The sequence below is a fragment of the Dioscorea cayenensis genome, chromosome 14 (genome assembly GCF_009730915.1).
Source record: "Dioscorea cayenensis subsp. rotundata cultivar TDr96_F1 chromosome 14, TDr96_F1_v2_PseudoChromosome.rev07_lg8_w22 25.fasta, whole genome shotgun sequence".
Lineage (NCBI taxonomy): Eukaryota > Viridiplantae > Streptophyta > Magnoliopsida > Dioscoreales > Dioscoreaceae > Dioscorea > Dioscorea cayenensis.
Window position 1 is genome coordinate 20,956,875 of NC_052484.1, and position 15,408 is coordinate 20,972,282.

Here is a 15,408-nt window from a genome sequence, read left to right on the forward strand (position 1 = left end):
CAAAATTAATACTGAAATCATTAAAAAAAGACAACAAACACTGAAATCACCCATATATAATCACTATTTATATTTTCAAAAATACATCATCGCTCATAATTTAAATTTTGACCCAACTGCTAATTGGTTTTTTTTTTTTTTCTTTCTTTTAGAGAAATGAGATCTACATGACTCCTTTATTATCCATTTCAACTTGATTTAGCAGGGGCTTATTTTAAAAAAGATATGGTGAAAAATCATGCCGCACTTGATGTTACTGTTTTCCTTGAAATTTCAATAGAAGTCAAATCAAACAAATAATACCACCACCAATACAACCTACATAATAAAGAGATAAGAGATAAGGTAGTACATGCTTTTCTTTACTTTTCTTTTACTGATGGAGCGTGCCCTTGCTCGGACAAGCAAGTGTTGATTCTCATAAAGGATTCTGTTCAGCTGAGTAACATCACACACAATAAGTCAAACATGTTCCGGCAAAATGTCGTTCACCTCCTTGTCATTTAAGCTTAGAATTGTCCGCTCCAGTCTCTACTTGCTGTCAAAATTTTGCCTCCGAGATACATAATATACACTCCCTGTGGAGCGGAAAGTTTTTATTTTTAATCATCACTGAACAACCAGAAATGTAAACGATTGAAATTTTTTTTCTTTTTTCCTGCATAGTTTGATCATTGAATTGTGAAATGACAAAATCGCATATCATACAGGTTTAGCAACTGTGTTACTAAATCTAAGCATTATAGAAGAACATGGATTCAATTTAAGAAAGGTACCCTCATTCAAAATTGGAGTTCCGGGAAGTCGTCGTCCTGAACCTATCACAACTGTGAGTTGCTGAGGAATGTGACCATGCATCTAACACCCTGGAAAATTTTATCTAGTCTCTGCCAAACTAGGCTTTGAACTTCCAGGAGCTTCTTTGCCTTTTCCTGCAATACTGGTCGACGTCTTACACTTTCACCGTGAATCTGTCACATATCAAAAGCCTCAAGCATTACTGAACCTAATAAATTGGAACTAGAACAGAAGATTAATAATGAGAAGAAATTATTGGCTCTTTTAATCAAAATATCACTACATGCAGCAGCTTCATTAGACGATGCACAATTGCAGCAACAAAATAATGAATCAATCAATTTTCACTACTATGGTCCTCATTAACACCTGAGGCACCATTGTGCCCCCATGCTTTGTTGAACACTAATGGCCAAAACCATGCAAGGCAAAAGAAGAAACATAAAAGAAAAGGACACAGTTAGAAGAACAAGGTACATGTAATGCGTACCTTAAGAAACAATCTTATTACCGCTTGAATGAATTCATAGTTGTTCATATTGGAAACCTCATGTATGAAGTAATCAAATAACAGTGCAATAGAATGCAATTCTGGCATTTGATCTAATTTCTCCATATCTACATCATCTATTATCTGTAACATCCGGAGCTCAACATCGAGAGTTGATGGGGGCAAACCTTTAATGTAGTCTGTGAACGCTGAATCTGTGTGGGCAGGGTAAAAGCAGTAGTTTCAGCAAGACACCAGGAAAAAATTATTAGAATTAGCTGTTGAAGAAAATGAAAAAAAAGCTTACAATTCTGTTTATCTGAGCAAGAATTTAGCAATTGCAGAAATGGAGAGGACAAGTCCGACTTCTGTTTATTCGGCTTTAATTCATTGCCTTTTGCTTCTTTCACTTCATCAGTGACAACCACATCAGATTTAAACAATACCTCCCCTGAGAGTGAGGGAGTTGTGGGCAAGAAGAAAGGAGCCTTTTCTGGTTTCTTTGGTGGCTCAATTGGCTTATTACGTATCTGAAACACACTGGTAAAAGTGAGTAAACATTGTGGTTTAAAAATGGAAAAATAATATGACAAGCACTATCAACAATGCTAGACTTCAAAAAACAACTCCTGCAAATAGAATCAAAATCTGGCCATAATAAAATACTAATTAACATTTGATATAATGTGATAAGTTAACCTTTATTATGTCTAAATTAGTCAGACTTTGCCACTGGCTCTTGGGAAGCAAGGACAATGTAATAAGATTGGGCAACCGGCTTTCAAAATGAGAAGCAGAACGTTTGTTTCTTATTTGATCTGGATCACTCAAAGTGTGAACTGATTCTGCTTCACCTCCTTTTGCGGACACAGAGGGCATTTGAACACTACAAACATTTTCACCACTTGCGTAGGAATTTCTATGGGATGAACCAGAGAACATATCCTGATTGACCCTGATAAATTTCAAAGAAAACAAAATTCTTAAGGTTCCCGAGAGGAAAATTTCTAAATGAATCTGGGCATCAAGACAACACTCCAATCTTAGAATTATAACATGCAAGGGGGCAAAGAAATGACAGGCAACTTCAGGAGCCCAGAGATGGAAAATAACTATTGCCTACAACAAATCTGCAATGCTTATTGCTGCTCTCCTTAATACCACTTACTAATTCTCCAAATAAAATTTTCACATTGATCAGACATCATAAACTTCAATGTGCAAGAAAATTAAGATGAGTCCATAATGACAGGCAGTAAGCTGGCTAAAGCAGATAAGGTATACTGACCAGAGGTAAACGCCATTTTGATCAACATGTGAAGTTGCCAAAATATCCATAGCAGGAGATAAAGATAATGCTGTTATAGGCACATCAACACGTATTGCATCTATTTGTCTAGCCAAAATCACATCCCATATCCTAAGGCTTCCATCCATACTAGAGGATAACAGCCACTTCCCATCCTCACTAAAGCACAGGTCAGTGATACGATCGGTATGACCTTCAAATTTGCGGACCATTCGTAGAGCCACAACATCAAACAAACGAAGTATCATATCATCAGCAACAGCAGCTAAAAGACCTGCAAATATATGTGAATCTCAAATCTTGTCCAATGCCCCAAACAAAAAGAAAATAAATGGCTTACCATTAGTTCGGTGAAATACAAACTTATTAACACAATGGCCAATTTCCCATCTGGATTTAAGTTCCCGCCCTTTAAAATCCCACACCTTCATGCAGAACACAACAAGGTTAATGTGATACAGACCATCTTGAACCATTACACAAGCTACAAAGAAAATCATGACAATAAACTGGCATAATAACCTTTTACAAAATTCATATAACAAAAGCTTTTTGCAAAATAAATGCATGAAGTAATTTCACACATGAAACGGATATCTATTACATAGTGCAAAGAAAAAAACAAGAAGCAAGAACCTTGATGTCCCCATGGTAACCTCCACTTATCAAAACATTATTTGTAGCATCACAAGCAACTCCAACCACTTCCGCTTGATGTGCTTTATTTTTTCCTTCAGAATAGTCCACATAACAGCCACGGCTCAAACCTGACTGGAGGTTAAATCTTTCAATCCAACCGTCCTCAGTGCCCAAAATGGCAAAGTTGCCACATGCACTGATTGCACACACCTGCAATAAATTATTGTTATGTTGACTTCATCAAACATATTATAATGACATTATGAGCAAATATTGTCATTATTTTCATAACCAAAATAGAAATTTAGCTACTCTGAACAAATATAACGAAAAACATCATTAATGAACAGTTCTTTTCATTTTATAGAAGGAAGTACAAAAAAGCTCTTTATAAAAGGAAACAAGTGAAAGCTGATTCTAAAAAAATATCAAAGCACACCTTGACTGGGGTTTGATTGTCAGCCGATGGTGTGAGTATGTGTTCACCAAGAACATAATTTTGCAGTCTCCATACATAGGCCTTTGTAGTGTCCATGTGACACGTGACAACATTGCACCAATCACGCTCACGGATCTCAGCTAATATCAATTGTTTGATCATCAGATTGTTGCAAAATTGATACAACCATACAGTTGAACTCAACGACACAGGCTATAACAGGCTATAACAATAAGTTTGAGCAAACAGACGAAAAGAGCATAAATAAAATAAACCATGCATACAGCAGAGGTACAATCCAGACTGATGAAATTTACAAGCTATAAAACCAGTGGCGCAGAGATTAAAAAGCTATCCAATAACCTATCCACCATGTAATTTGGAGAACGCAACCACCTACTTGAATATCTTATGGGATAGTTGCAATTGGAGAAAAGAATCTTGGCACTAAAATCTCATCAATTATAGACCATATTTATTTCCATGATCATCAAGTACATATTTATGATTATTGTTACAAATCATTAACTCAATTAGATATTATTTCCTCATCGTTAGTTAGAATATGATCTAGATTTTATATTAATTTGGTTTATCTTGTATATTTTGTTGAGACTTATAGAATAGCATTCTCTTTCTTTTTATCTTTTTAGGATTGATTTTTATTTTCTATATCTTTTTAAATTTTATCAATTATAATTTTCACTAAAAAAGTTTAGAAACTTGAGATTTCCCTTGAAAGGGAATGGACAGTAGACTGCCAATTGAGATCGAAATAAGTGAAAGAAATGGGACAAAAAAAAAAAAAAAAAAAAAAAAAAAGTAAAATCACCTACCAAAATCAAATGCAATCACAGGCTTCAGCTTGATCTCTTCTTCCTGAAATACAGGGGAGAGTGAGTCATGAAAAGGAAGCCCCAAAAGCTCGACTCCCACAAGACAAAAGACAAGAAATATTAAATAAAATCATGGTAGATTAAGGGGGGAAAAAAGAGGAATAAATAATCAGAGTTATTAATACCTTTGCACTAAGTATTTTGGCCCTTTTAGTTATATGCCGCTGAGAAAGCTCTCTGCTTTGTTGATCCTGCTCAATAATTATAAACTTTTCAGTTTCACGAGATCCAGCCAAGATAGAACCTAGTCTATATCTTCTAAAACAGAAGGATTGGACAATAAAAATACAGATATATGCAAATAGGCTAACACTAAAATATAAATGAGCTTAGAATTATATATATATATCCAATTTCAGAGCAAAATAATAGTTCCTACTCAATGACAAGAAAGTCCCATCTATATAATCACTATGCAACAAGTCTATTAAATCCAATCAGTTACCGTTTGGCACTTGTTAACAACAATGCCACACGAATCCATATTTAGCAACAGTGTGAGAATAGGCAATCTTGTTCCTATCAAACTGTGCATTATAAAGTTGCCACCAACTTAGGTATCACCGTATCAGTGTTGGCAATTGAACAAAAGAAACCCATGTATCTAAGATATTCTAGGCATATATCTACTTCAAGATATGCATAGTGTTGGACAACCACATTACTTTTATGAGCAATATTTGATATATGTCAACTGGTAGTTTGACTTCAAAATGATATAAATTTGAACAAGTTGGCAAGCCAAAATAACCTATCTTCGTAATCTAACATATGCATGTTTGACACTTTATCATTCACATCAAAACCCCACCAAAATTGACATGACATACTAGCAACTTCAACTTCAAATGGGACTTAAAAACAGGTTACAAGCTGAACTACGAATCCAAAACCAGGGTACAGATTTGAATGGGTAGCCAAAACAATAGAACTGAGGAGCAAACCTTAATTACAGAGAAAAGACGGAAGGCACGGTCCTGTCCAGCAGATAAAATATGTCTTCCCGTCCCATAGAACCTACCATTCACAGCAAATGCAATTAATCAGAATCACAACTACTAGCAAATTGAAGAAGATAACTTGATTTAAAAGACAATCAACAGAAATTTTGACACATACATTGGGGAACAGATAAATTTAATGAAAAGACAGTAGGCAATTGATTACAATCAATCTGAAATACAAGTTTAGCATACAAAAAGAAATGCAAATCAAGTTAACAAATCCATGGAGCACTTGGTCAAAAAAGAAAAGACAATCAAGTTTTGGCATAATTGAATTTATGTTTGAAGGCAAGAAAGCCCTTGCAGGCATACCTAACATAAATATAATAAAGAGAAATTTTCCTTAACTATTCTAGATTATTCAAACTGTTTTTTATTGTATCCAACTTTCTTCTAGGCATGCAGAATTGTACTCTTTGGGGTCAACTATCTCTCAACCAGAAATATTTTGCCAGAAAAAAAAAACATAAACATCATATATAAGCATGTACCAGAGACAAAAATTAAGAACAAAAACAGAATGAAAAAGAAAGTGATCCGCTTCCATAGTTAGCTTGCCTTATACACAATGGAGGAGCACTATGACCACTTCGAAACCGCAAAAGCCGAGCATCTCCATCCGTGGTATCAAAAATCCACATCTGTCAAAAAAAGGAAAAATAGAAACACATAATCCAGCTAAAATAACTATAAATCACCTAGGACTAAAAGATTATCACAAATTTGAAACAAATAGTAAAATACTAAAACAGCTTAAAGAATAAAAGTTTGCCATGCAGGAAGAGGTTTGAAGCTCCAAAAGAAATCAGGTTGGTTAAATTGCTTTGGTAAGTGATGTCTGCAACTAACCCCGGTAACTAGGAGTGATCTAGGAGTGATCACACCTATAAAGCTAACAAAATTGGGAATTCCTCATTGGCCGGTGGTGTACATCTAATATGTCATGACATGATTAGAAATGAAGCAATGATGTGCAGCCTAGTGAAATCATTATTTATCAGGACCAAAAATGAAGAGGGATTTTGTTTACAAGATTTTTATCTTTTGTGTGCATTTCTTTATGCGATATTGCATATAAAGTTGTTTCAGCTCAGTTTATCTTGCAACTATAAAACACTGGCAGCCTGCAACGGCACATGCAATTCATTAGCTACCAGCAAGCGGAAGTAGTTATGAATATTTGCATTATATTACAAGGCAAACTAAGTTAGACAATATATGTATCGTAATGCATCAAGTCATGCGATATAATCAAGTATACAACACCCAAGAACAAGTAGAAAAAATTAAATAGAGCTTGCCTTTATTGAATTATCTGCTGCAGAGCTCATAAGAACAGGTTCATTGACAAAGAAATGGAGTGAGATTATCGAATTATCATGAGCATCCCTAATGACAGACTGAAGCCTTCTCTTCTCAAGATTCCAAATGCTTATAATGCCAGAAGAACCTCCAGAGGCAAGAAGTGGCTGACCATCTAATGCAATAAAAAAAATTGAATTAAGGCAAAAATGGGATAGATTTTTTTCACTTGGATTAAAATGGTTTCAACCTAGGTTTTATCAACAGCACATCACAGATTGCAAACAAAAACCATCCAGTATCATAAATATCATGATGTATGTATATAGTTAGTACGTCATCAAACAAATGCAGCAGTTTCATGTAATTGGCTAAATTCTTGATCAATCATTGACTTTACAATAATATTTACTCAAATAACAATTGCTCCGTGTGGTGTATTATAATCATTAAAACAAATAAGAAGCAAGATGATAAAAATAGGTTCGGACATGAATATATATTGATGTTCAGCAAATCATACCAGACACAATGTTTAGTCAGGCAATTTAGCAGTAATTTCACAATCCTGAATATTCATTAAGGCCTGTGAATTACCTCACATCAACAAAGGTCGTCCATGAGGAATGAAGTGGTGAACCAAATAAATCTCGAACTGAACAAGGCTCAATGAGATAGTCTAACTATAATATATATATTGCACTTGCACACAAATGCATTAGTCAAATAACATTAGGCAAATACTATATCAGACTGCTAATGGAAAATAAAGTTTCCACATTTAGCCCTGCTTCTACACAGAATAAGAGGAAAAAGATCAAAGCTGGCAAATTGTTGGTGTTCGCAACAGGAAAGAAACACATTTTAAAGGTTATGGATATATAGGAGAAGCATTGCTAGGTTAACAGTAAATTAAAAGACATTATTATTATGCCATGACTTGCTCAATGAGATATTTGAGAAAGCCTTATAGATAGATTAAGTTCAGAAGTCAGTGAATTAACTAAATTCTGAAGACATACAAATAAACTTTAGATTTATACCTCAAAAATAAGTCTGCACCTTTATTTACATATAACTCTATTAGAATACAAGAAATCAGATCAGGTGCATACCAGTTCTGAATGACAAGGCAGTCACAGCACCACGAGAGGAATGTGTGAATGAAACTAACTCTTCATCATAACGGACATTGTGCACATGGATAGTGCCATCAGAACAACCCACAGCAATCACATCCAGAGCAGGTGAGGCAACACAACAGTGAACAGGGGAATCCCAACCCTTAAATTCATAAAGCTTGTTCTTTGTGCTGATGTTCCACAGTTGTAATGAACCTTCTTGACTACCAATGATAACCTGAAGTAAGTATGCATTCAGCTGTCATTAACACTGGAAAACATGGCAGGTAATAACTGAAATTCATAATCACAGCTACAAATAGAACAAGAGAAAAGCTCAGAAATCTACCTTGTTTAAATATGTATCTGGATGCATTATGCAACTCGGAGAAAACTTCTCTTCAAGCTGGATGTGCCCGACCGGCACAAGACTATCTTCAGAGCCTTTAAAGGCCCATATGAAAACATTACCTTTTACATCCAAACTCAAAACATGTTCTCCAAAAAAGAGCAAAAAATTAACTTTCTCTTCATGTCTGCTCCATGTGGCTACCTAATAAATTTACACATCATGACTATTAAAAATCCATATTTTAACAAACATAGAATGACTTGAAAAGTAAAAAGACCTTCATCGTTGAAGTGTGCAGTGTAAGCATACATATAAATTTAATCCATGAGAGGAACTATCAACTACTTTGACTCTGATTCATTGTTTTTTTTTTTTTTTACCAATGAGCATTTGATAAGCAAGAATCATATCTTAATGCAGATGCAAACAATTATTTAATCTAAGAGGATTTTTTATTTTTAGGCTCAAGCACCACACTCATTCTTCTTGATGAGAAAAACTCAAAACATTCAATAAACCAAACCAGCATCATCATTGACACTATCAACAAGATAAATATCTAGATTTTTGACTTTCTATAGTATCGTGATGCATATAGAACAGGAAGTCACCCAATAAGCCACCACATAACCAATGATGACATAGGTATCTTCATTAAATCAATAGTTGGGCATCATATAATCCAAACAAGATGATAACCTGATGGGCACGCTTAAAAACACCAATGTCCGTTCCAAACGCAGCAAAAGTATACTCCCGGTGGGATGCAAGAGCCCGGATCTTCTTCGGCAATTGAGGTCCTTGAAAGGAATTACAATGCGTTAATCATAAATCCAACACAAAATTAAGCCAAAAAAATAAAAATAAAAAAAGATCAAAAACAAATAATGGAAGTGAAACGAGGTAGGGAAAATCATACCAGCAAGCACCAGATTCAACTTGCCACACTGAAAAACAAACACAAAGAGAAATTAATATAAAAGACGTGAACTGGATTGGATTTGGATTGGATGGTAAGAAGAAGGCTCACGTTGTAGATCTGCCAGGCTTTGCCGACGCTGACGGTGACGAAGGTCTCAGTGCCGAGTCTCTGAACGGAGAAAGGGATGCCACTGGTGATATAGCCGATGGCTCGGTAGGGTTCGAAGATCCCCATCACTCGTCACTCGGAAGGGAATCCTCCACTGAGACTCAAGAAGCGGCGTCGAAGGTGGAGGCGGGGAGGGAAAGAGGGAGAAGACGGCGAGGTTTTGTGAGGGTTTGGAGCTGTGTGCGTTGGTGATAAACTTCGACCCAATCACAAACCGAACCGAATTGAACCGAACCGAAACGACCCGAACCGACGTGACCCGGGAAGCTTGTGTCGAGTTGGACCGCTTATTAGTTAGGCAAATAAAATTTTCGTATCAATTGGGCTGACTCGGCTCGAGTTAAGCTTGCTTTGAGTGAGTTGGACTTGTTACTTAACTCGTCCGAGTCCTCTTATCTCGTAGTTGATTTAGTCTGATCAAATAGAGGCAGTATACAGTGGCAGGGATTTGGATTCGGTGATCGGATAATTTTCAAAGTAATAAAATTATTAAAATAAACAATTATTAAGATAGCTTTTCTTGTAAAATCTTTATATAGTAATATCTTTTTAACTCATTCACTATGTATGACATGTAAAAACAATTATTTATTTATTTTACTTATTGCACATTAATCCATGTTTTTTCTTTATAAAGTGTGCATGAACCATAATTTATTAAATAATAAAGTCAGACAGATTCAAAAACAAACAAGTGAAACATTAAAAAAATAAGAAAACAACATATTTATTCATAATGGAAAATAGATACAAAATACAAGAGAAACTAAATGATCAGAAAATGTCCACAAAAAATCTTGCCTAATCCATAAGGTGATTTTCCTCAAATTTAGCTTTTTAGGTTTCCAGAGTAGTAAGAATCAGAATAGCACATGATCAATTTTATAAATAATTGATGAGTTAGATATAAGTTTTTCAAAACACAATTGTTGATTTGTTGTGCTCAAACCAAATGTGCTAACAAATGGCTCAAACTAGCATATTTACAAGACCTCATAGTTGGATGTCCGTCTTCATTCTCTAGGAGGACCATAACTTTAATTTTAATTAGATTAGCATCAGTTTATTTTATTTTTAATTCGAAGACATATACAAATATTTTGAAGTGGTGAAAGTTTAGCTTGTTAATTTATGCATTGTGTTGGTTTTGCATGGTAATATTTTATATAAATATAATCATATTTCTTAATACTATTTTTTCTTGTGAAAAAAAAATTATGACGATCAAAATTTGAAACGGATTTCTATAAAAATTATGAAAATCAAAATGCTTTGAATTTTAGCTTATTTAAAAATCAATAAGATTCGTAAAATTAATTTTTATTTGATTGAACTTGCAAAATATACGAATTTAATAAGCCTTAAATAAAAACTAAAAAAATAGCATTAAGTGTGATTGGAATTGGGAGAATAAGATATAAAATTAAAAACAACATTATATTAAAAAAATTTAATGGCAAATATAATTAAAGAGGCACGCCTTAATATATATTAGATTAAGAAAAACAAAGAATGATGAGAAAATTTGGGTTATATGTGCTGAATTAGTGACATTAAAATTTCAATTAGTGGAAGGTTATTTTAATAATTATTTATTTTAATAAGGTTATTTTTAAAAATATCTCTGAATAAAATTTTACATTTGTTTTTTATTAAAATCAAAATTATGATATTATATGTATGTATGTATGTATGCATGCATCTATTTTAATAAATTAAAATTTGTTATCAACATTCCATTTTGTTTAAAACTTTCAAAAATTTTATAACCACTTGGACTTGGATGTATATATAGTTTATTAAAGACAAGACGGCAGCATATACCAGTCAGGATAAACTTTGTTTTACAAGCTACAGCCAGGCTTAAACCAGTACTTGGTTCATAAATTTGAATGCAAAGGTCCCTTTAATTCACTCTAGCATCAATTACATATAAATGCATAACCTATATATTATTTGATAATTTTCTCACCAGACATGCACATATATAGGACACAAGCAAGACAACAGAAACACAAATTTTTAGCTATGAGATAGTCTCAAACAATGAAGCAGCCCTACCTTTTGCCACACAATATTAATTTAAACAAGCAGGCCTGTTAATTCCAAAACATAAACATGCATGCATCTATCAGGATCATAAACATATATATCCCAGCTGTGAAATTTTCTGGAGATTGATTGGAGAGTTAAATATTGATCATTTTTGTTTGATTATTTTTGACAAATCTAGCTGCGTACAGGATCAACCACCAAAAATAAATTTAGAAAAGCCAATTAATTAATTAACCAAAAAAAGCAAAGTACAGATAGAGAAGATGACCTGGCCAATCGACCGGCCTTCATGAATCTCTCTTGCAACAACAGAACAAGCAACTCAAAGCCATGCATGCATGGACGGACGTTGGACTCTGTCAACCAAACCACCCCTCTCCTTCTCACCAACCCATATATTCATTCATTCATTCATTTATACCTCTTATTGTCTCTATTCTTAGCTAGCACATTGATCTCCTCCTTCCACCATATTTCCATACGTGCCAGTCACAAGGTAACCAAGAAGACCATGGCCGGAGAGGGCTCACCGAGCCTTCTTCGGCTCCAGACAGCCACATCACTCATCTTCCTCGCCACGGCAACAGTACTATTCCCGGTAACCTTCTCGTCGGACACCGACGTCCCTCCTTCAGTTCAAGGCCACGTTATCAGGTGCGGACAAAGCCTTACCTGACTGGCTTCCAGGCTCGGCACCATGCATTGAAAGCCGGTCCAACTGGACTGGTGTCATATGTGAAGGTGGCAACGTATACGGGTTACAACTAGAGAACATGAAGCTATCTGGGACATTGGATTTTGACCCTCTCGGCGCGTTGGGTGGGTTGCGGACCTTGAGCTTTGCGGACAATGATTTGGTTGGGTTGATGCCGAGTTTGGATAAAGTGGGCGCGTTGAAGGCGTTGTATTTAACGAGGAACAAGTTGTCTGGTGTGATCCCTGATCAGGCTTTCTCGGTGACCATGTCACTGAAGAAGGTGCACTTGTCCGAGAACCGTTTCTCGGGGCCTATCCCGAGCTCGTTGGTGGACGTGCCCAAGTTACTTGAAGTCGTGTTGGATGGGAATGAATTTAGCGGTGCAATACCGGATCTCCGGCAACCCGGACTCAAGTTGTTCAATGTGTCTGACAATAACCTTGAGGGTCCTATTCCTGTATCTCTCAGCCAGATGGACGCATCCTTCTTTGCAGGTCCTCCATTTTCCCCACGTTAATTTTTCTTCTTCCCCTTTCTTTTTCTTCTTCTTCTCTTGTTTTTTTTTCCCGTAAATATATATATATATATATAGAAAAAAACAATTTATAAAGTTTAATTGTTGTACTGGTATATGTAATTATGCATTTTCTGCCTTTTTAATCTTTACAATATTTTTATGTATAATTAAATCTTTCATATTTAGTCGAATTAGGTCATTCTAGTCCGCGATGTAGATGGGTAAGTGTAAATTGCAAAGACTTAATTGTACCTAAAAATATTGCAGTGGATTAGAACGACCCAACTCGACCAAATATGAAGACTTAATTATACCTAAAAATATTAGAAATAATTAAAAAGGCAGAAAGTATACAATTATAGGGACCTATACGGCAAATTAAACCAATAGTAAATAAGTGAAACTATAATCGAATTTTTGTATCGATAGTATTGTTATAGTACTAGTATTGTTTATTTATAGAACTCTGGATAAATATTGTAGTAGCATTGTTTATTTATTGTTTATGGTTTTTGTGAGAGGATGTTGTTTTCCTCTCTTTTATCATTACATAGCAGTGGGATCCAGTTTAGTTCCTAAAATATCTTCTGGGTATACATATAATAGGTCTCTAATCGGCCCAATATAACGTTTGTCCGAGTTAATAAATTTTTAGAGTATTATTAAGTTATTGTAACTGAGTGCACCACATTATCTATTTATCTTGACACTCTTTTTGTGAGACGGGTGCTTATCACTTTTGGCAATATATATATATATATAACTTATTTATAAAGATATTAATTGAGATATAAATATATCTGTATACAAACAGTGAAGCATATATACAATTTTAATGGCCTGGAAAAACTGAGTAATTAACCATTTTTGTTGAATATTGAGCAGGTAATAAGGGTCTTTGTGGGGCCCCACTCAACAACGATCCATGTAACACCACTAAACTTACACCGGCGGAAGCATCCCACAAGTCGAAAAAGGTCTCTACTTCTCTAGTGGTAGCCATTGTAGTAATTGCCATCATTGTGGCTTTGGGTCTTATAGTCATCTTTTGCATCAAACGTCGTCGTCACCGATCAGTGTCTTCCAAACAACTCCACAGAGTAGAGCCCACAGATGCAGACAAACTAGAACAAGGAGTTTCTCAGACTCAGCACAGTTCAGTTGCCATGAAGTCTCCAAAGGATGCTGAGCATGGGAAGTTGGTGTTTGTCAGGGAGGTTGGAGTTAGGTTCCAACTGCAAGATCTACTCAAGGCTTCAGCTGAAGTGCTAGGGAGTGGGAACTTTGGTTCATCTTACAAGGCTGTTCTTGTGAACAACCATGCTGTGGTTGTCAAGAGGTTTAGGGAGATGAATGGTGTTGGGAGGGAGGATTTCCAAGAGCACATGAGAAGGCTGGGGAGGTTATCTCATCCTAATTTACTCCCTCTCTTATCTTACTATTACAGGAGAGAAGAAAAACTTTTGGTCACTGATTACTTCCCCAATGGAAGCTTGGCTCATTTGCTCCACCATGGTACTAGCTAGCTAGTACTATCACCATGCATATATATATATATATATATATATATATATATCTTAAAAATGTATTTGCTTTGTTTAGTTACTAACAAGTAATTAATTGATTGTTAATTTGAACAGGTATGCATGGTTCAAACATTACATCATTGGATTGGGATGACAAGGTTGAAGATAGTCAAGGGAGTAGGAAGAGGACTTGCTTATCTCTATGATGAACTACCAATGATAGATGTACCACATGGTCACTTGAAGTCATCTAATGTGTTGCTGGATGAGAACTATGAACCTGTTCTCACTGATTATGCTCTTGTGCCAGTGATGAATAAGTCTCATGCAACACAGGTCATGGTGGCATTTAAGTCTCCTGAGTTCACAGAGTATGGCAGAACTTCAAGGAAAAGTGATGTTTGGAGCTTTGGGATTCTGATATTAGAGATACTGACAGGAAAATTCCCTGCAAATTATCTACGACCAGATAAGTCTGGAGCTGATTTGGCAAGTTGGGTGAACTCTGTTGTAAGAGAAGAATGGACAGGTGAAGTGTTTGATCCAGAGATGAAAGGTACTGAGCATTGTGAAGGTGAAATGCTGAAGTTGTTGAAGATTGGACTGGATTGTTGTGAGAGAGATGTGGAGAAAAGATTGGAGTTGAAACAGGTGTTGGCCAAGATTGAGGAACTGAGGGTGATGGAGGGTGATGAGGAGGCTGGTTCTTATGTCAGTGAGGAGGGGGTGTCCTCCAAAACTGTCACTGAAAATGAGTTCTCATTCTCCAGAACCCATTGATTTATAAATTAATAATTAATTATAGGGGGATTGGACTGTATTTGACTAAGCCTTATTTTTTTCTTTTTTCTTTTTTTAATGTTTCTAAGATTGCATTTTAGTGTGTAATAGAAAAGTAGTTAAAATTTCATAAGATTGCACATTTCAGGCATTTTACTTTCTTTATTATGCATGGAAATCTTTCCAGTTCGTTATTCTAAATTATTAAAATAAAATAAAAACAATCACTATGACATTTAAAATAGAAAAAATGAGCTATCCATTATATTTATTTTTTATTTTTTTTAAAGGTAAAGTGCAATCATTCAACCGCCATCAAAACATAAGGCAAATGATTAGGTTGAGCATTCTCCTAACAATTCAGACCAGACATTTAACATGCCTCCTTTTGTC

At 35.2% G+C, this 15,408-nt stretch overlaps 2 protein-coding genes across 2 annotated transcripts; one reads left to right on the forward strand and one right to left on the reverse strand.

Moving 5' to 3' along the window:
• Positions 1-226: 226 nt before the first annotated feature.
• On the reverse strand, positions 227-9,591 carry LOC120275764 (WD repeat-containing protein 36). Its single transcript, XM_039282457.1, has 19 exons — positions 9,381-9,591; positions 9,270-9,297; positions 9,050-9,150; positions 8,348-8,551; positions 7,993-8,236; positions 6,877-7,052; positions 6,134-6,216; positions 5,516-5,588; positions 4,697-4,762; positions 4,512-4,554; positions 3,676-3,815; positions 3,234-3,446; positions 2,938-3,022; positions 2,577-2,871; positions 1,988-2,243; positions 1,596-1,818; positions 1,289-1,503; positions 777-971; positions 227-578 (listed from the first exon to the last, which is right to left on the reverse strand). The coding sequence occupies exons 1-18, from the start codon at positions 9,504-9,506 to the stop codon at positions 822-824; spliced, it is 2,721 nt and encodes a 906-aa protein (XP_039138391.1). The 5' UTR covers positions 9,507-9,591; the 3' UTR covers positions 227-578; positions 777-821.
• Positions 9,592-12,100: 2,509 nt separating this feature from the next.
• On the forward strand, positions 12,101-15,029 carry LOC120276254 (pollen receptor-like kinase 4; the record flags this gene model as incomplete). The annotated part of the gene is given in 4 exon segments (XM_039282977.1): positions 12,101-12,686; positions 13,595-14,224; positions 14,350-14,387; positions 14,389-15,029. Coding segments are annotated over 4 exon segments (1,881 nt in total), but the record flags the coding sequence as incomplete, so codon positions are not given.
• Positions 15,030-15,408: the final 379 nt, after the last annotated feature.

What these genes read in the sequence shown, in the direction of transcription:
- LOC120275764 (XM_039282457.1), bottom strand. Translation starts at nt 9,506, where the DNA reads ATGGGGATCTTCGAACCCTACCGAGCCATCGGCTATATCACCAGTGGC. An exon ending in CCAAAATACTTAGTGCAAAG is followed by an intron (nt 4,555 to 4,696) that starts GTATTAATAACT and finishes CCTGTATTTCAG; the next exon opens with GAAGAAGAGATCAAGCTGAA. An exon ending in TTGCTCAGATAAACAGAATT is followed by an intron (nt 1,504 to 1,595) that starts GTAAGCTTTTTT and finishes CTGCCCACACAG; the next exon opens with ATTCAGCGTTCACAGACTAC.